The sequence below is a fragment of the Crocodylus siamensis genome, chromosome 4, assembly GCF_052110815.1.
Source record: "Crocodylus siamensis isolate JL-2025a chromosome 4, ASM5211081v1, whole genome shotgun sequence".
Lineage (NCBI taxonomy): Eukaryota > Metazoa > Chordata > Crocodylia > Crocodylidae > Crocodylus > Crocodylus siamensis.
This window is the reverse complement of record NC_143398.1, coordinates 212,404,025-212,426,061: the sequence shown is the minus strand read 5'-3', so window position 1 is coordinate 212,426,061 and position 22,037 is coordinate 212,404,025. Positions and strand designations below refer to the sequence as shown.

The following is a 22,037-nucleotide window of genomic DNA, read 5'->3' as shown; positions in this document are numbered from 1 at the left end:
GTTATTTCAAAACTTCTGGTTTAATCATTTCTGAAGAATCTCCCCCCACCCAGTTTTTAAATTTAGTTTTAGTGAAATAAATAGTGAGAAAAATGGAATAGAAGGGAGGCTAAAGAGGAAGACATGGAAAGAGAATCCTTTCTAGAGTTTCAAATACAGTATGTATTTTAGCTGTATTATTATATATTAGCTATATTAATTATTTATTTTTGTTTAAAATGTCAGATGTCAAAATGCAACATATCAGTGTAACAGAGTAAATACAGTGAAAGAAGTGTTTTAATCTGTTTATAAATATCTGCTTGTTAAACCATATTATATTTACTTTAGAAGTCAGAATGATTTGGTATTATTGAATATACAAACATATACTATTTAGTTATTAATACTTTTTAAAATAGTGCATTATTTATTGCATTTTTGTAAGTTTGTAAATAACTTCAATATTATTACCTAAAGTTCCGTTACTGCAGCCTTGTCTGTTGTGTAAAAAAAGAGCCAGATAATAATACTAACATCCAAAAAGAACCTACAGTTTGTGTGCGTCTGTGTGCACATGCATGCATGTGTGCATGCATATGGTTATGTAATAGATTGCAGTTGCCATGCAGCTTTGAGCACCCCACCCGTACCGTGCCTTTCATAGATTTCATAGACATTAGGGCTGGAAGGGACCTCAAAAGATCATTGAATCCAGCCCCCCACCCGAAGGGCAGAAAGTCAGCTGGCGTTATAGGATCCCAGCAAGATAAGCATCCAATTTTCTCTTAAAGGTGTTCAATGTAGGTGCTTGAACCACCTCTGCTGGCAGACTGTTCCAGACCTTGGGGGCTTGGACAGTAAAGAAATTCTTCCTTATGTCCAGCCTGAAACGGTCTTGCACGAGTTTGTGACCGTTCGACCTCGTCATTCCTTGGAGCGCTCTGGTGAACAAACATTTCCCCAGATCCTGGTGGTCACCCCTGATAAACTTATAAGTGGCCATCAGATCACCCCTGAGCCTGCGCTTTTCCAGGCTAAAGAGTCCCATGGCTCTCAGCCTGTCATCATAAGGTCTGTTTTCCTGACCTTTGATCTTGCGCATGGCTCTCCTCTGGACTCTCTCAAGCTTCTCCACATCCTTTTTGAATTGTGGAGCCCAAAACTGGACGCAGTACTCCAGCTACGGCCTCACCAAGGCCGAGTACAAGGGGAGAATGATGTTCCGGGATTTGCTTGAGAAGCATCTATGGATGCAAGCCAGCATTTTGGTCACTTTACTAGCCGCAGCATCGCATTGCAGGCTCATGTTCATCTTGTGGTCTATGATGACCTCCAAGTCTCTTTCTTCCATAGTGCTAGCCAGCGTAGCACTGCCAAGCCTATAAGGATGCTGCAGGTTTTTCCTCCCAAGGTGGAGAACCTTGTATTTTTCGGTGTTAAACACCATCAGGTTCTCATCCGCCGATTTGCTGAGCCTGTCCAGGTCAGCCTGGATGCTTTGCCCCGAAGTTTGGTGTCATCGGCGAACCTGGCCAGTCCGCTCCTGACTCCCATGTCCACATCATTAATGAAAATGTTGAACAATATGGGTCCAAGGACTGAGCCTTGGGGGACCCCACTGGACACTGGGCACCATGACAATTGACTTCCGTCAGTTACCACCCTCTGGGTCCCACCATGAAGCCAATTTCCCAGCCAGCGGATTGTGGTGGACCCAGGGCCACAATTGGCCAGTTTCGCCAAGAGATGATCATAGGATACCAGACCAAAGGCTTTTTGGAAATCAAGATATATGACATCAATCTCTTCTCCCTTGTCCAGATGATAGGTCACCTGGTCATAAAAGAAAATATGATTGTTCAAGCAAAACCTACCCACAACAAAACTGTGCTGGCTATCCCTCAGGATGCTGGTGTTGGCCAATCCATTAAGGATGGCCTCTTTAATAAATTCTTCTAAGACCTTCCTCAGGATAGAGGTCAGGCTGATGGGCCTATAATTAGCCAGATCCACTTTCCCCCCTTTCTTGATGATAGGCACCATATTGGCCTTCTTCCAGTCTTTGGGCACTACACCAGAGCGCCAGGAGTTCTCAAAGATCCATGCCAGAAGCTGGGCTATGATGTTCGCCAGCTCCCTGAGTACCCTGGGGTGCAGATTGTCAGGGCCGGCTGACTTGAAGGTATCCAGCCTCTCTAGGTGTTCCTTCATGAGGTCAGCATTGATGGAGGGTAGGGGATCCCCATCACCCGGACCTCCCTGTCCCGTAGTGGGCATGGGCATTCCACGGGACTGATGAAAGACCAATGCAAAGTACCCATTTAATGGGTTGGCTTTTTCCTGGGCGTTAGTTGTCCCACCTGGTTTAGCAGGGGTCTAATGTTATCCTTGCTTTTCCTCCTGCTCCCCACATATCTGAAAAAGGACCTTTTATTGTCCTTGATACTTGAAGCTAGTTGGAGTTCAGTTGTAGCCTTGGCTTTTCTGGTTTGCTCCCTGCAGGACCGGGCCAGTGCACAATATTCCTCTTTGGAGGTGAATCCCATCCTCCATCCTTTGTAGGCCTTTCTTTTTAGCCTCAGGAGGTCTGCTAGGTGCCTGGAGAGCCAGAGGGGCTGCTGTGTCCTCTTGCTGCCTTTCCTCTGAGATGGAATAGACTTAGCTTGTGCATTGAGGATCGTTTCCTTGAGGAGCAACTGCTCTTCCTGAACTCCCCTCCTCCTGGGGCTGTGGTCCCTTAGGGCCTCACTGATGAGCCTCCTGAGCTTGTCAAAGTCAGCTTTCCTGAAGTCAAGGACTTCCATGTTGCTGACTGACTTGCCAGCTTTATGGCGGATGGTGAAGGTGATCAACTCATGATCGCTGTCACTCAGCTTCTCATCGAGCACTAGGTTGCTGATTGGTTCATCCCCAGTAGCGAGTACCAGGTCGAGCAGTGCTTTACCTCTCATTGGCCCACAGACTTCTTGAGTCAGGTAGAGATCAAGAGGAAGCTTTGCAATCCCTTGGATTTCGCTGAGTGATCCTCCCACGAGATGCCTGGGTAATTGAAATCACTTATGACAACCATGGTCCTGGAGCATGTGGCCTCAGCCAGTTCCCGAGTGAACTCCTGGTAAAGCTCTTGACTTTGGGTGGGATGTCTGCAGTAAACTCCCACCGTTGTGTCCCCTGTGCCATGTTCCTCATGGATTTTAACCCAGAGGGTCTCCAGTCATCCACCCTGGTTGCTAACATCAGCTTGCAGGGATGCGTAGCTTTCCTTAACATAGAGAGCTACACCCCTGCCCATTTTATCTACTTGATCTCTTCTGTACAAGTTATAGCCATCTATACCCATGGTCCAGTCATGGGTAGAGTCCCACCAGGTTTCTGTTATCCTGATTACATCATAATTATTTGTATTAAGCAGGAGGACAAGTTCCTCCTGCTTATTCCCCAAGCTTCTGGCATTTATGTACAGGCAGGCAAGTGCCCCTTGGGGGCTCTTGCCTTGCCCACATATTGTACCAGGGCTGGGGCAGAGGTGGACTCCCTTAAGTGCTGTGACCTGCTGGCTTTGCAAGGGATGTTGTTCTAGTCTTGCATGATCCTGAAGTATTGAGCCGTATAATTACATATGGGAAAAATACTGTTGATACTTTGATGCAGGTTTCTAAAATGTGTTTCCTATTTTCAGTTTCCTCTGATGCTGTACATAGTAACTCATGGCAACAGTGGTAGCCTTGCTTCGTATTCTGTTCTGTACATTGTCTCTAGAACAGAAGGTTGAAAACTTGTCTGAAAGGCCATGTCTACTTTCCCTTACTTCGGCTAGGGACAGAATTTACACACAAGCCATTCTAAGTGGTCAGAAACTGGTTCAAATCTGTAACACAACAGAAGTTCGGTGCACGTAAACCATTTTCAAAATGGCCAAAACTGGTTTAAGATAAACCTGGATGGGTGTAGTATCAGACTTAACTTACTTAGTTAAATTGGTTTATTGAACTTCTGTCCCAGACTTCCTCCAGATTCAAATGAACTCACAGCCCCACAGCATTCCTAAGATATTTACACCTCCCTCACAGGGTGGGTGGGCTAGCCTTGGCTGAAGCTGTATGCTCTAGTGAAGCAGGAAGATGTGTTCTAGTGCCCCTGGCCTCTGGCTTGGGCCACTAAAGATGTAGCTGCATTTTTGGAATCAAAAGTGAATGTCTCTTCACTTGCTTATCAGTTCAATCTATGCAGTTTAGACTAACCTGTGGTGGTTGAATTGATTCAGCCTTGGGGTTTTGACTGTCTGTACATAGTCTTTATGGCCTATATGGGAAAGTGATTGTAAAACTGTTTTATATTATAATATAGTCAAAACATTAAAAAGTTCGGAAACCACTGTTCTGTTGCGTTCTACGGTGCCCATTATCATGGTCTTTGTGGTGTTCAAGAAAGAGGGAGATAAAATTAGCATCAATGCAATTTTTAAAATGCTGACATTAAACAGTAGCTTTTCTCTAAAATATGTTATATAAAAATGCACAAAGGGGTAGGATAAAGGTCTTTGGTATGCCTTTGAGATTGTGTAAATGGGTGAAGTCCTGAATCATGAGCACTCAAGGATAGTTTTGTATTGATTCAGTGGGGCCAGGATATCATCCCATTTCTCTGATTAGATTGTGGTGTTCACCTGGTTCCCTAAAGGACTCAGACTGGCTTTTTGCTTTTAACCTACTTTTTTTGCTTGTTTTATTGTGTGCATTTAACATATATGATTATTGATAAGGCACTAATTCTGTCATGGTGGCTTTTTTTAAAGGAAAAATTGAAGTCTGAACATTGTATAAAAGGTATAAATAACTATTAAATACTTAAAAATACATTAATATTTAGTGGTTTTATTATACAAAACTTATGATTTTGATCTAACCACAATTTTACAGCAATATAAATTTGCTGATTCCTATAGAATTAATGTTGCAAAAGTGGTTTTATCATTTTACTGGAAAAACCCACAGATTTTGCAGTTTTGTGACAAGCCCTCTGCAGGCTGGCAGAGTTCCAGCTTGCAAGGGGCTGGGAGGGAGTGGGAGGAGGGTGGTCAGGCAGGGGTCTCCATGTGCATGTATATGCATGTGGCTGCCAGGCAGCCTGGAGAGCAACTCCTGCAGGTTAGCTGTGGGGGTGGAGATTGAAGCCCTCATTCAGAGGGAGGGAGGGATCTGAGCAGGGCTAGGACTGGGGCTGCTGTTCAGTTGGACAGTGCCTGGGTCTTGGGGCCTAGGGGATGCAATCCACGGCTGTAGGGTCCCAGCGGGGAGCAAGACGAGACTGCAGGCAACTCGTGGGGGACAGGCAACTCGCTGGCTCCCTGCGGCTGCGCACAGTCCCAAGGGGGCAGGGTGGCCCATGCCCCCCCAGATCTAGGGGCAGGGCAGGCTGTCTGCTGTGAGCTCAAATGGGGGGGGGGGGCTCTCCACACCACTGCACACACTGCTGGGACCCATCCCCCCCAGATCTGTGCATGGGGAGGGGGATGCATGCTGACAACTTTAGGCTCATGCTCCCTGCCCTGCTGCCCTCCCTGAGGCCTCCACAGCCCAGTATGTGTGACCTGATGCTGCAAAGAACAGCAGATCCATGCAGGAAGTTGCCTGCTGCTACAAGATCCATGCTGCCCACATCCTCTGTGTGCACCCCTGTGGTGCTGTCCCCACTGCAGCTGCGCAGGCATGGGATGCATCACCAGGGCAATGCAAAACTTGTAGCGGTAGGCAGCTTCTGCATGGCTCCATTGTTCTTTGCAGCACCATGTTGCACAAGGTGGGCTGCAGAGGCACTGGGGGAGGGCAGCCGGGCAGGAGCCTGCAGCGGGCAGCATGCAGCCCCTGCCCCATGCACAGACCTGCGGGGCATGGGCCCCACACACAGACCTGGAAGGCACAGGTCCCCTTGCCACTGGGAATGCACACTCTGGCTGGGAGCAGCCCCTTCCACTGTGGCTGGGAGCAGACAGCAGAGCAGGAGCCGGGCTCTGATCCACTGCAGCAGCTGCTGCCTCTGCCAGGGGTAGGGGGCTGTGGACCTGGTTCTGCCCCATAGCTCTGGCAGCTGGGGGCTCCCTCTGGCAGGGTTCGTGGAGCAGGAGCTGTGGGTGGGGGAGAGGCAAAGGGCACCAGTCGGACTGTGGCAGTTGTGGGGGGGTGAGGGGCACCAACATGGCTGTGAGGAGGGGGGGCTAGTGAGGGGCACCAGGGGAGCCAGAGGGCTGTGGGGTGGGAGCGAGGGGCACCAGCAGGGTTGGGGGGGGGGAGAGGATGCTTTTCATTTTAATCATGACTTTTGTGGTTTTTATCAGAGAATTTGTGATTTATTTATTTATTTTTATTAGGGAAAACCAAGACCCCTGCTAAAGAAACATTACAGCGTTCATGTGAGGTAGTCTTGCTTTGAGCGAGTGTATCTTATACATAAATATATGCTATGGTTACTGTTCTGCTGTTAAATATCAAGACATCTTTTTACATGTATAAAATGGGAACCGTCCAGAAATAAAATACTTGACACTTGTATACAGCTTTCCAACTTCATAGTTCTTTATGAGTCTTTTTATTTATTATACCAGAAACCACCCCAGTGAGAAAGGTGGTAGATAAGTATTATTCATAATATTATTATTATTATTATTATTATTATTATTCCTATTCTACAGATGGGAAAGGTGGGACAGAGAAAGTGACTTTCCCAAGGCCACACAGGAAATCAGTAACAGAGCCAGGATTAAAACTCAGGACTACCTTGACTCCTATGCTTTAAGCACTAGAGCACACTTCACTGGCACCAGCAAGCGTCTCTTTGCAATAATGGACAGTTCCAAGGACTTGCTCCTGGTCAGTGTGTCCATACATTTTTGGAAATTTGCTGCCAAGTAGTGAGATATTTTGAACACCTTAGTCCTGGAAAATCTGTACTGCATATAACATTGACGGTCTTTAGACCCTTCAAAACAGGTTGAAAGGAAGCAAAGCTACAACTATGATGTGTAATAGAATTTGTGGTTATGATAACCTGTGGTTCCAAGGCATGTTCCTGTTCCAGTGGGGGTACGTGGCAGCATTTAAAATAGTTGTGGTTGGAGTTTTAATTATTTTAATTTTTACTGTTTTTAAGTTGATTGGGAAGGGCCACTTTATCCAATAATAAAGGAAATTATTCTTTGTATATGGAATATCACCAGGAGTCATCTAGAGTGTGAATTCCACCTTCCAGCTGTTTTGGCCTGTACTTTCTGTTGATTTATCATAGCATCTCATTTATTATCATATTAAATACTTACAATCAACACAGTTTTGCTGAAGCACTAATAAAAAGCAATGCGTTACAACTGAAATTAATTTCCAAGTCTTTAGTCACCCTGGGATGATATCATACTTTTTTCATTGTATTGCCATAGTGAGCAGGCACCCCAGTTGAGACTGGAACTTCAGCATTCAGCTGTATTCACTGGACCCCCAAAGAGAGGCAGTATGGGAACAATGGGCATTGTTGCATTACTGAGCACAGAGTGACTCTACTGCTGGTCTATGGGAAGTCAGAATGCCACAGTGTAAGGCCTGTTTAATTGGGCTTCACTCAGGATTTGACAATTGAATCAGATGTAGCACATAACTCTCAATTTTAGTTTTCTACCTGATGTTAATGGAAAAAACACTTTTCTGGGGAGGAGAGACTGAGTCTTGCTGAGACACTAGAGGGAAGGGGAAAAGAGGAGAAAAACTATCAGAAATGCAAACAAAAGAAAAAGTCAGAAAACGGTATATACCTATTTTGATAAGTGTTAATATGTTTTTATTTATTGTTCTTAGCTGGGCTATAGATATATGGACTTATTATAACCATTTATTTATTTATTTTGCATTATGGATTTTTCCATAGTGCTGTTTCCATGCGGCCACTTAATAACCACAGCAAGATGCTGCTGGGTATGACTCATGCTAGAGTAGCATTGTTTCTGACATGGCTGTAACACTCGGCCTTTGGCTTCCCGCCTAACAATTCACCCGGGGTATGGCAGCATTCCAGTATGACACACCCAGTTGTGTTCTGCTGCTGAAAATAATGGATTAATTTTATCTGTGATGTTAACGTGATCAAATGGCTTTTATGAAAAATATTGTGTTGGTGCATTTAATAGGCTTTTTTTGGTCATTTTAATTTATTGAAAGACAAAATGGTTCTAAGACCCATTCCTACTTGTTAGATTTCTCTTATGTACTACTGTCTGACAGAACGTTTTAATAAAGACATTAACATCATTTTTTTTAACAGCCCAGATGCTTGGCGCTGACTCAGTTCCAGGACTCTCCTGTATAAAATAGCTACAGCATGATAATAGTTATTTGGGGAAGGGATGAATCTGAACCAAAAAACCTTAGATTTGAAGATGCCTGACGTTGAGATCTAGATCTAAACTTTGTTGTTGGGCCTGTCTTCTTCAAGGGGCAGTGCTCCCCTGATGCATCTTTTTCTTTTTATTGTCATAAGCATTTTAAGGATCCCTGTGTTTTCTGTTAAGCAACCCTTCTGCTCCAGACTTCCACTAGGGTTCAGGTTTCAAATATGGAAGTTAGGAGATCTAATACTTATATCAGTTACTAAACCCCTTTCACTGGTGCCAGGTAATATTAATTAATTGTATACTAATGCATGATTTTGTTTAATTCATCTTGTTCTTTTCATCTTACCCAGTAGGCACTCACTATCAAGCTCATCTTATGAAGTAATTATTTTTGTTATAATAATTTTCAAGTTCCTTGGGAAATCAGCATTCAGCTTACTACCTGGTCCATGTGTTGTGGGTGACTTCCCAGGGGGCTATTATCTAGGGTCCTACCAAAACACTTACCATGCACCATGCCTTGCCTCATTGCTGATTGGCTGAGGGGTCCCAGTGGCCCAGCTGCTTGTTGCTGACTGGCCAGGAGGCACAAGCAGTGCCATATTTAAAACTCTGGTTTTTGCCTCTCGGCCTATTGGGAGTGAGTGGTGGAACCCCTCCACCAATTGGGGGTGGGGTGCATGGGGGAACCTGCAAGATTAAAGGAGCTACTGCACAGACCACTTCCACCATGAATTCAGTAGGTCTTTACTAATATCCCCCCAGGAAAAAAAAAAAATCCTTAAAGAGTGTGCTCAAAATTACTAAAACTGTTAGCTTGTCTTGCTTTCCAACCTGATCACAACCATATACAATATAAAAGTAGACTGTTACAAATATAGCACATTTATAATATCTCAGGGTATGAAATACTTTCATAGTGTAGTTAGAATATGATATTATGGCACCATCTTACACTATTGCAGTATATAGTTTAAGTACAGTATAAATTTGGAGTATTCTGTATGGCCAAATAAATAATAGAATGCCTGCAGTCTGCTATTAGAATGTTCTGTCTACCCACAATTGATCTATACTGATACAAGGCAAGTAAACATATTAAAGGTAATTTGTTAATTGAGACCACTTTCTTTTCTGGGATTAAATTCTGTAGATTTGTTTTTACTGAGATTAGTGTTCTTCAGTTTTGCTATAGTATTACCTATGATAATGATCTGGGACTTTTGCACATAGTTCAGAATATCATCTTGTTTACAGGACTTTCTGTTTTTAGAGCTAAAAATGGATGTATAAATAAGTTACTTTGAAGCAAGTAATATAACTTTCTCATCTTCTCATCTCTTCCACATCTCTTTCATCATTTTGCTGGCTCACAATTTTCTTTATTCCCTAGATATTAGAGTTCTCTTACTAGCTCACATATAATGTCACCACAGATCTACTTTCTTTGTGTTAATGCCAGTTTAAACCATGACATAGTAACAGTTACTATATGAAGAGTAGATTTTGATGAGGAAAAAGATTCCTTAAATCTGTAATATTTCAAAGACAAAAATAACGTAAGTGGAAATAAAAATTATTTATATTTTCCACCTTCAATCTTGCTAGCAGTTTACAGGCAGAAAAACCTCCATACATTTTCTCTTCTGTTTTGCAGAGAAATGATGAAGAGGCGGTTGTGGATAGAGGTGGAACACGCTCCATTCTCAAAACACATTTTGAAAAGGAAGACTTGGAAGGTAAGAGATCATTTTTCTAAGTATTTCATTCTGTTCAAAGAATTGGAGCTAATTCCTTTATTAAATCTTTGAAAATATCAGGATGCACACAAGGGTATGCATGAAAGCCAAAATCTGAGCTTCCACTTTTAAAAGTAAAACGTGTATTTGTTGCTAGCAATCGTAAGATGTTGGCAATGGGAAATCAGGTCACTAAGTTTTGCAAGGTATCATAGACCTCAGTCCTGCAAAACGTGTTTAATTCTGTTTGGGTGGGAATGTAAAGGCATGTTAAAAACAAATTAAACCTGAAAACAGAATGTTTGCAGGATTGAAGCCCTAGAAAGTGTATGGTTTCTATGTTTGTCTGCTTTATTTCATTATGTCATTCTACACCTAGTGTTGTTGCGTGTTCAGATCTTTATTAGAAAAAAGCAATATGGCATTTTGAGTCATACAGTCATGAACAGGCACTTTTATGCTACATGCTATATATACCCTTTAGGCTAGGGATAGACATTACACATAAACCAGTTTAAGTGATCAGAAATTGGTTTAAACCTGTAAGAGAACAGATGTTCAGTGCACATTAACCAGTTTTAAAATGGCTGAAACCAGTTGGAGATAAACCTGGTTGAATGTAGTATCAGACTTAACTGATTTGGGTCAAACCGGTTTATGCAATGTCTGTCCCAGACCCTTTGCTGGTTTAAACTAAACCAGACACCCCCAGCAACTTGGCATGCTCTCTGGTTGGGGCTCTCTGCTCCACAGCAGGACTGGCCCCTCCCCTCTGCTCCCTGGCTGGAGTTCCAGCAGAGACTTGCAGGTACAGCAGGGTTTGCCTGGCTTCCTCGTGCCCCCCTCTTCCCCCACCTCACCACACACTGCTTAAGCAGAGATCCACTCCTCTTCTCTCCCACAGCACTGACTATAGCCAGCATGTGGTTTGCTAGCTGATGCTGTATAAGGCAGATAGGACAGTGTCTGCTTAAGGCTTTTTGGAGGTAATCAACAGCTCAGATGGTAATGTCCCTGCATTCCTTCCTTTGGAAAAGGCAGACAAGGTTTTTTGGGTAAATCTGATCTCTTTTATTATACTAACTAAATAGTTGGTAAATTTTTTCTTAGCAAGCTTTTGGGTTTAAAAACCCTTCATCAGGCTGAGGAAGCATCTGCAGTCAGTGTGCACTCTTCCTGGATGGAATGAATAGTAAAGAAGCCAGAGGCTGGTATGCATTTTCCTTTGGAACAAGCTGTTTAAGAAAAGCTTGTAATGAGTGAGGCTTTGTTTTCTGATGGGGTCATAAATGTTTTTATCAGCTCTGTTATCAATGAGCAGGGGATTCCTCTGTAATTAGAGCATCCTGCCAGGCCCTGACCACCCCCCCGCCCCCACCATCAGCTCAGCCTTCTGGGAGGGAAGGGAGGGCTGCTCTTGTCCCCTGTGGCTTCTAGCCTGAGCCACTGCAGGCATGCGCTTGCATTTCTGGGATGTTTGTCTGGTTACAAAACTGATTTACCCTAGCCAGGTTAAACTAACCTGATTGAATCAATTCAGGCCCAGACTTTTTGAATATCCATAGTCATAATGTCGTGGAGTAAATGAAAGTAGTTTACAGGTAAAGAATTTGCCATTGTATATTGGAAAATAGTCAATTTTGTTTGTACTTTGGCTCTGGAAAATGAATGATGTTTCTATTTATCATGCTTAGATAGTATGCTGTTTACATGAGGGAACTGCCTTTTTATTTTTTGGAGACTATACAGCATGATTTTGGTTGCCATGTAAATAATACTAAGTAAAAAAAAATAATGTGCAAAATTCAACTGCTCGTTATTCTGAAAGTGTTAAATCCAGTTCTGAAGATAAACATGAAAATATAGATATTAGATATGTTTAACTTGATGGAGATAATCTGCTATTTAATGGTATCAATGAGCTTTGCTTTGCTGAGTACTCAAATGTAGCTAATACAGCATAAATACTGGGGTTGTGTGAAACACCGTTGTTTTGTTTTGACATCCTTTTATTTCATTTCAAAGCACTGTCCCATTTCATTTAGTTTAAACTGTTTCTTGGTGCATTTCAACATTTCACCCAAAAGCTGTAATGGGGAATCATGAAAATGCTTAAGACGTTGTCATTTTTTGCCTGATTTGGAAGCAAATTGTAGGGATGGTAGCCCCTTCTGAGGGCACAAAGCCTGCCAAGTTTCAAGGAGATAGGTGCAGAGGTTTCTGGGAAACTGCACCTCAAATTGTTCAAAACACAACTCCTGACACTTGTTGGCAGTGGCACTCCTCTCATTTGGCATGCAGATCTGGGGGCCCACCCCCCTGGGAGGACTGAAGGGCTGTGTCAGACTCCTTCTGGGGGTGTGGGCCCCTGGATCTGCATGCCAGATAGGTGGAAGCCTCATCTTGGGTTTGGAGGTGGGCTTAGCCCGTGCCCAGCATTGGAGAAAATTGCAGTGGCAGCCTCCTCTCATCCGGTGTGTAGATCCAGGGGCTCACACCCCTGAGAGGAGTCCAGCACAGCTTGGCAGTCCTCCCAGGGTGCAGGCCCCTGGATCTGTTTGCTGGATGAAAGGAGGCTGCCGCTGCCGACGGGGAACAGTGCTGAAGCCCAGTAAACCTGGATTCGAAACTCAAAATGTTTCAAAACTTTCTAAATATTTTGAGTGCCCTCGTTTCATTTTGAAGCTGTTTTAAAGCTTTTTATTTCATTTTGATTTCACTGTTTTGAGCTTGAAACACATTAAAACAGCTTTGAAATGAAACACCTGGTGAAATTTCACACAGCCCTAATAAATGCCACTTGCCCTCTCCTTTCAGTTAATATTCCTTAGCAGTAGTAGAGATGCATTCAGCCCATTTTTGAATGTTTTTTAAAAAGAACATGTTAAATTCTATAGGAATGGAATTGTACATTTTACCAGAAATGACTGGCTGGGGTTTTGCTTCTGTGCTTTTTGCACTGGGGACTATTATTTACTAATTTTTTTCTAATTTAATCCACATTAGTTATTTTAACAAAAACAATGTACAATTATGTGCAGTTATGCTATTTGTTAATTTCCTGTGTACTGACAGATTCTCCATGGTGAAACCTGAAGAATAGAGCTGACACAAACATTTATTTTCTGGTTTGCAGGACATTGAAATGTTTCAAGGAGAAATTTGGGAGGAAAAAAAACATTTTGGGAAAAATGAAAGATGTTGGTTCTGGAATGAAATTTACAGCCCAGAGCGCTAGTAACCACTGAATAAAATTGACACATTTCTTTTACTGTGTTTTTCACTCATGATGCCCATGACTGAACAGCATGATGAATATTCATTTATTTAGGCAGCAGTGAAACCTGAGAGAGAACCATGTCAGATTTACTCAGCACCTTCTAGGTATTCCAAAGTCCTCAGCTCCAAGGTAGCTTTGCTAAGCAGGTCACTCAAAATCCAGGGACTTCAGGGAGACTTCCATACATATGAGCAACTGATTCCTTAGGCTGCCCAGCTGTTGGCTCCATTGTTTCTTCAGGCTGTGGGAATTAATCGTCATAGGAAAATAGTTAGATTGAAAGCCTAGTGGGCACAATGCTTACTAGATACTTAAATAGTTAGAATTACTCAAAGTAGTAAGTTTAGGAGCATAGACTTTTGGCTTTAGGGCTTCAAAAGAAGTACTCACAGCCACCATCGTGGATTTCCTTCAGCTGAAGACTTTAAAATTAAAAGTCATTGTGAGACCTTCCATTGTTCTCACAGAGATTTATAATATACACTAATACCTCTAAGGGCTGAAGGGATAGCGATTGATTTTCTCTTTTGAAGGAAAAGAGAAGTCACCGAAGACATTGCAGGATCTTCTTGCAGCGCTGATCAGATTTTGTGTGTTATATTTCATGACACCTTGTTTTGCCAGTTTAGTTCCATAATTTTCATAGTTTTGAAACTTTCTTTTTGTGAAGTGTCAGTGGTTTGTGGAAACTGCTCATAGCTCAGAATTACATTATTTTGGAAAGTTCTGTGTCTGAAATTTTGTGTAGGAGTAACATAGATTTTGGGAAAAAGGCAAGGAATGCGTACCAGTCTCACACAGGCACTATCCTTCCCTCTTTCCTCTATCTACCCCCTCAAATTCAGATTATCGGGTGGCAGGGTACGAGAGGAGTTCATCCTTTACTTCCTTTGCAAGTAAGCTTAGGGCTACTTAAGAGGGCCATTTCCTAGAACCTAATGGTGAATGGTCTTGGAAATAAGTTTCCTTCTCCGTTCCATTGGGCTAATGCATAGAGCCATGTTGCTGTTGGTGACTCATATGAGATGTTCTCCTGATCATTATGGCTAATGAAACACTAGAACATCGTGCACTTTTTCTGTGGGCTGGGTGAGTAGCAGCACATTAAAAACAGGCAGTGCTCCCAGGAAAATGATCTGCCAAACTAGCCCAGGAGGAACCAGACTGTAACGTCTAAGATGTGATAGATCAAAACATAATAATTATCTCTCAATTGAAAAAATAATACAGAACTTCATTGAAAATATGTTTTAGTGATTTTTATAGCAAAAATATGTGGCATTTCACTGAAAATTAGAACAAAGAAATTATATAGTCTTGAAAGCAGAATCTTAAGGTTAAACCTGAAAAAATATAATAGAAAAAAATCCCCAATCAGTTCTAAACCTTACAGGTTGCCTCATGAGTCCACCGTTCTTTTAAAATAATGTCAAAGAATTTAGAAATGTTCTAAAAAATAATGACGTTATGTAGGTTCCTGGTATGCACAAGCCTTTTCAGAGAAATTGCACATCTACTCTAGAATCAACTTGGTATCTCTTTAAATATATAACTGCTGCTTCCTGAAATACCAAGTGGCATAAAAAGGGTTGATTAGCATTTAAATTTTAATGATCCCATTACTGTTAATAGAATGTCTACTTGTCTTAGAGATCAGTCTTGGCACTTTTCTACCTGTAGAAAGTGAACGTGGTTCAGACATATAATCTTATTCCTGTCCAATGTAAAGGATGGTGGATTCCCAGGTGAAAATTTGCATTTTACCTAGGCAAACAAGGCTGTTTGGGTAAATGTGATATCTTTTATTAGACCAACTAAATAGTTGGGAAAATTGTTCTTTGCAAGCTTTTGTGTACAAACACTCTTCTTCAGGCAGAGGGAGAGTATACATACCTCAGATATATAAAATGAAATTACATAATTAGGTACTAATTGTACATCTTAGTAAATTTTGTATAATGAGATAATTAAGTACACATTTTGTAATTGGTTCTATATCACATTTATTTGATTACATTTACCATGTTTTAAAAATGTAAATAGAAAATTACTCAACATTCTGGCAGGGTACTAATGTAAAAGTTCCATCAGTATTTTAACCTGTACATCTGAAATTATTTATCTTGGATGAAGAAATGCATTTAAACTTACTTTAAAACCTCCAGTGCATGTTTTTAGCTCAAGAAAAATTTATTTTCTAAGATTTTAAATAATTGATCCTTTTGGAACTTTTTCCAGTAGCATTTGAAAGGTTATAGGTTTCATAGAATTCATAGACGCTAGGGCTGGAAGGGACCTCAGAAGATCGAGTCCAGCCCCCTGCCCCAGGGCAGGAAGTCAGTGGGGTCAAAGGATTCCAACAAGATAAATGTCCAAATGTCTCTTAAAGGAGTCCAGAGTAGGTGCTTGCATCACCTCTGGCAGCAGTCTATTAAAAACCTTGGGAGATCGGACAGTAAAGAAGTTCTTCCTTATGTGCAGTCTGAAACAGTCTTGGAGGAGTTTGTGACTGTTTGACCGTGTCATCCCTTGGGGCATTCTGGTGAGCTGGCGTTCCCCCAGATCCTGATTTTCACCCCTTATATACTTATAGGTAGCCACCCAGTCCCCCCCGAGCCTGCGTTTTTTGAGGCTGAAGAGTCCCATGGCTCTCAGGCTCTCATCATAAGGTCTGTTTTCCTGCTCTCTGATCATGTGCATGGCTCTCCTCTGGAGACTCTCAAGCTTCCCCACATCCTTTTTAAATTGTGGAGCCAAGAATTGGATGCAGAACTCCATCTGCGACCTCACCAAGGCCGAGTACATCCGAGGGAGGATGACATCCTGGGATTAGCTAGGGAAGCAACTATGGATGCAAGCCATAGCTTTGCTCACTTTACCAACTGCAACATCCCATTGGTGGTTCATATTCATCTTGTGGTCAGTCATGACCCTCAAGTCCCTTTTGACCATGGTGCTAGCAAGCGCAGCACTGCTGAGCCTATAAGCATGCTGCAGGTTTTTATTCACAAGGTGGAGTACCCTGCATTTTTTGGTGTTGAATGCCATCAGGTTTTCATCCACCCATTTTCTGAGTCTGCCAAGGTCACCCTGGATCACCATCCCATCCTTGGGTGAGGATGCTTTACCCTAAAGTTTGGTGTCATTGGCAAACTTGGCCAGTCTGCTTCTGACACCAATGTCTACATCATTAATGAAGATGTTAGAAAGTATAGGCCCAAGGACGGAACCTTGGGGGACCCCACTGGTCATGGCACACCATGATGATTGACTTCTATCAACTACCAGTCTCTGGGTCTGACCTTGGAGCCAGTTCCCCAGCCAGTGGACTGTGATGTAGCCAAGGCTGCAGTTGGCCAGTTTTACTATGAGATGATCATGGGATACCAGATTGAAAGCTTTTTTAAAATCAAGATATATGATGTAAATCTCTTCTCTCTTGTCAAAGTGATATGCCACCTGGTCATAGAAGGAGATGAGATTTGTCAGGCAAGACTTACCCACAACAAACCCATGCTGGCTATCCCTCAGGATGTTGCCATCAGCCAGTTTGTCAAGAATGGTCCTTCTGATAATTTTTTCCAAGGTCTTCCCCAGGATAGAGGTCAGGCTGGTGGGCCTGTAGTTCCCTGGATCTACTTTCCTCCCTTTCTTGAAGAGACGCACCACATTGGCTTTCTTCCAATCTTCAGGCACTTCATCTGAGTGCCACAAGTTCTCAAAGATCCATCCCAGTGGCTGAGCTTTGATGCCTGCCAGCTTCTTAAGTAACCTGGGGTGTGACCTGTCTGGGCCAGCTGACTTGAAGGTGTCCGGCCTCTCAAGGTGTTCCTTCACACGGTCAACATTGATGAAGGGTAACAATTCTCCCTTGCCCTGGCTGTCCCATACCATATTGAGCAGGGATGTCCCTTAGGGCTGGTGAAAAACCGACGCAAAATACCCATTAACCAGGTTGGCTTTTTCTTGGGCGCTGGTTATCAGTTGTCCAGTATGGTTTAGCAGGGGTCCAATGTTACCCTTGTTTTTCCTCTTCTGCCATGCCTTTGATGTAAAGTAAACTAGTGTTGCAATAAGCGGGAGACTGTCCATTTTAAGACCCTGATATCTGGGGGTGTACACACAACTCTGAACTCCCTTTGTCATGTCCCATGCCTCACAGATGTCACCCTTGAGTTTCTATTTGTTCTGGCTCAAGGCAGAGCCAAACTCAGCCCCTTGCAAGACCTCACACATTCATCCTATCATTCTACCCCAACAGGCCTCATTCACACCACCTGCTCTCACTAGGCCTGTAGCTCTCCACTCACTCTCACTGGGCCTCTTATTTGCTGCCCCACACAGGGCCACATTCGATGTGCCCTGCTCCCTTGAGCAGCTCCTGCAGGCCATCAGGCTTGCCAACTCACACTCCTTGACTGGCCCTGGCTGAGCCTTTCAGGCCTTTCCTGCAACCCTCATCTGAGCGGTGACTAGCCAATTCACCTCACCTTTTGTGGAGTTCTGACCCAAGCCCCTTGCTAGGTAACTGCTCATTCACACCCTCTAATTAGGGCAAATTACTTGCCCTCTGGGCCTCAGGTCCCCTTGTGGCCTTAGGCATCCAAAGACTTACCCAGGCCTAACTGCCCCCTTCTGGGGACCTCAACACCTGTACCCTTCTCTGGGGCCTCAACACTCCACCATTTTACTGGGGTAACTACGCTGCCCTACTCACTGAGGCCCACACTCCACCCCTATGCTGGGGCCTCAAGGTATTACACCCCCACAGGCTCAGGTGCTTTTCCTAGCTGGCCCCATTACTACTGGGGTCTTACACCTCCATAGGCTCAGGTGCCTCTTAAGGTTAGCACCCCTGGCCTCACTACCACTGGTATCTTACACCCCCATGGGCCTCTTCCTAGGCATGCCTGGCCCCACTATCCTCTGGCCTTCATGATCTACTGGATGGTGGTGGCTGGGGTTATCAGGCACCCCCACCCACCTTTCACCGGGGAGATAACTGGCCTGGCATTTCTGGGGGACTGTCCCACCATGATCCACAAGGCTACCCTTCCCTGGCAGGGTGCAGTTTTCAGTCTTACCCAGCACCAGGAGCCTCCTGCCATCCTCATAGCTCCTGCCCTTACCTCCAAGATTTGCTGAGAAGCAGCTCAGCCAGGTGTTGCTGTTTCAGCTGCTAGCAGCAGGCTGCCACCTCATCCTAGAGAGCCAGGATCTAAAATAGCCACCTCATAAGGGCTGGCCTGTACCTGCCAGCTGCCTGCTCTTGGCTCTTAAAGTGACAGAGCACGAACAGAAGTGGATTCTATGCAAGGATTTGGTATTTGTGTTCTCAGCACATCAGTGATTCCTCTTCCCCCCAATTAATTTACATACAATTCATAAGGTCATGATCATTCACTAATACAGAACAGGTCACTTGGCCGACTGCCACTTTAATGAAGGGAGAGAGAAATCATTCTTAAAAATTAAGTGGTGCATCTAGCGGTTTGATAAATTCACACATTTTGTGTGAAATTCTGCAGTCCACATGCAGGCAAAATTTCTGTTTGAAGGATTTTATTCTCATACTAATGAATTTCCCGTCAAGAATGATGGGGGGGTGGGGTGGGGTGGAAAGGGACAGAGTGCCTCCACCAACCACCCCATGCCACTACCACCATCTCCCAGGAGTTGGGGGGAGGGGAGCTTGCAAGCGGAGGCTGCCACTGCTGCCACCCAGCACCCTGTGCTGCCACAGCTCCACATTTGGTTCTGTGCCACCCCCTTCCCCCACACTGCGTCTGGCCCTATGCTACCCGCCCTGGCTCCATGCTACTCTTCCTGCTCCACATCTACTTGGCCCACTTTGCTGGAGCCATGCTCTGCCTATCATTCTTGATAGCCATTCTTGATGCAGCACTGGCTGGCATGAACACCTCGTGCCTCCTGAAGCTGGGGGGGCATGGAGGCTTCCCACAGGCGGTGTTGGCGGTGACAGCAGCAGGGGCATAGCAGTAGTGAGCAGGGAGCTCCCACAGGCAGCCACAGTGGTGTCAGTGGCAGGGTGTAGGGAGGTGGCAAGTGCTGACTGGTGATCAGTGACCACCTGCAGATACTGCCAGCAGTATCAGCGATGAGGGAGGGGGGTGGTGAGTGGTGACCACCCGCAGGCACCACCAGCACCATCGGTGGCACTGGCAGTCTCGGGGTGTACGTGTACTGGCAGTCTCAGGGGGTGCACGTGCACCTGCGTGCATGCCCTATGCATTGCCAGTGCTGGCTGGAGCCATGCCCCACCAGGAGCCACATCCCCCAAGAGTGTTACGGACGGATGGACAGACACACAGACAGATGGACTAAGCCCTTTATATATAGACAATTTAAATCAATGAGAACTCACCTAACCAAGAAATGCAAGATTGCTTATTGAAATATTTTCTCCATATGAAATATGTGCTCCATATGAAGGCCTGGATCTTTTTCTTTTGATCTAAATTAGGAAGAACTACCAATGTGCATGGGAAAGATATTAATTTTGGATGCAAGTAGTTTACTTACTGCCTGCTTTTCTGTCCATCTACTATCACTGTAGCACGGGGCAGGCAATTATTTTGGGTAGAGGGCCACTTACTGAGTTTTAGCAAGCCATTGAGGGCTGCATGACAGGCAGCCAGGGGCAGACAAATACTAATTTTCTAACTTTTTTAGGGGGCACTCAGGCTAAATAGAATGGCCTGGTGGGCCGCATCTGACCTGCAGGCCCCATTTTGCCCACCCCTGCTCTAGCAGGTGTTGGATAGTAACTAGTATCTGACAAATAGTTTCTCCATCTTTCTGGTTTCTCTCAAGGGTTGAGTATAGATTTTTGCCCTTACCTCCATTAAGGCAAGCTCTCTCTGGTTTCAGGAGCCTTTGCACTGCACCTTTGTACTACCATAGACACAAAAATGATAGAAACTTACTGCAGCTGGCCAGCAGAGGATTTTCCCTCTTGGTGAAGAATGCTCATTGCAGACCTGGGGGTAGAAGAGCCCAGCCACTTGTCCCAGCCCTGGGGTTGTGCTTTTCCTATCCCATCTCTGGCACTGGGCTATTTTTAGCCCCCTCCTTCTCCCCCCTCCACCCCCAGCCTGCCAAACCCCACATCCCACAAGCCACTCCTGATTCCAGTTTTACCATCATTTGCCATCATCTGGGAACCAAGGAAGTAAGATAGGGTTGGGGGAGGGGTGGACAGGATATGGTGGGGGGTTTGGTTCACTGAGGGGGTTGTTCATCTGGGGGTGAGGAGGAGGTCAAGGAGCTAAAAAATGCCTTTGGTCCAGGGTGGGGGAGAGAACCCCCATCCCAGCCCCTCATCTCCCCCCCAAGCCCTCCCTGGACTCCATAAGCTGCACTGATCCTGCCAAACCTTCCTGGTCCTCCCTGACCACCCTGTGAACCCCAACTTCCCCCCTGCAGGCCCCTCCTGCTCCCCCAATCTCTCTGCAGACCTTGACTGTGCCTCTAATCCCTGACCCCCCACATTGACCCTGCCTGCCCCCCCATTACCCCTGACCACCCCCAGATCCTGCTTGCCACTCCAATACCCTCCATTCCCCTCCCATTAGTCCTCCCCATTCTGACTTACCTTAGATCATGTGGTCATTTTAAACTCAATCTAACCTCCCCAGTTGTCTAAATGCACCCTCTGTTGGCACAAGAGCTAGGCTCTTTGCTTGACTTCCAATGTAGCAGTGAGAGGTGGGAGCTGGCATGACAGTGCTCTGCTGTACTGCAGCAATTGTGTATGAAAGTGGAGTCAATTAAGGGTCCTGCATTAGGGTTGGTACCTAACTGGACATGGCTCTGAGCACTGCTGGCTTAGATTGGTGGTAGGGCTGCTTGTCAGGTAGTTGGCATCTGAGCTCATGTACAGGGAAGAATCAAGGGTGAAATCCTGTCTTGCATATAATAGATGGAAAAGACTCTCAGTGATTTCATTAAAACTAAGGTTTCACCCCAACTTCTTCCTGCCTGTTCCATGCTTGTGGCATGGTGAAAACATTTTGTGTAGGGGAGATAAGTCAGGACCTACATTTCCTCCGTATAGGTTCGAGATATCTCTGTTCACATGTCTAACACCAGTTTAGTAGACAAATGAAGTGTATTTTAGCATATGCATCTCCATATGGCAACATTCAGCTGCATGTCATGAGTTAAAAGCCAAATTTAAATAAAAGCATGAATGTTGATATCAGTAGGGTACAAAGTTTGATATGAACCCAAAGGTTTGCCCTTAATGTTCCAAACATAGGAACTTGGACATTTTTATAGTTTTATCAACATGTTCAAAGAATCAAGTTGGCAATAAATGTCTTGTTACTCAAAAAATATATGGCCAAAATATTGGAACATTTAAAGTAGCTCTTATTTTCTGTTTCTTATTTTTGTTTTTGTATCATGCTAAATTAAAAATTATTGTTGTTGGGTTTTTTTTTGTTTTTTTTTGTTTTTTTCAGGTTTTGGTAGTATGTGAAAATGCCGTTTTGACCTCTAACAGCAGGCTAAATTGCATAGATTGAACCAGTAATTAAATGAACACATATTTGCTTTTGATTCCAGAAATATACCCACATGCATGCAGTGGCTCATGCCAGAAGGCAGGGGGAGGGAGGGCACTAGAGAACACCTCTTT

General features: G+C 44.2%; 1 protein-coding gene across 4 annotated transcripts in view; it reads left to right on the top strand.

The window, feature by feature from the left end:
- The window catches only part of SLC4A10 (solute carrier family 4 member 10), a 363,776-nt gene that overhangs the window by 107,998 nt on the left and 233,741 nt on the right, over window positions 1-22,037 (top strand). For all 4 annotated transcript variants that reach the window (XM_090045612.1, XM_090045611.1, XM_090045610.1 and 1 more), the window contains exon 2: window positions 10,014-10,095. In XM_090045612.1, the coding sequence (XP_089901738.1) occupies window positions 10,014-10,095 (82 nt within the window). The remainder of the gene's footprint in view (window positions 1-10,013; window positions 10,096-22,037) is intronic.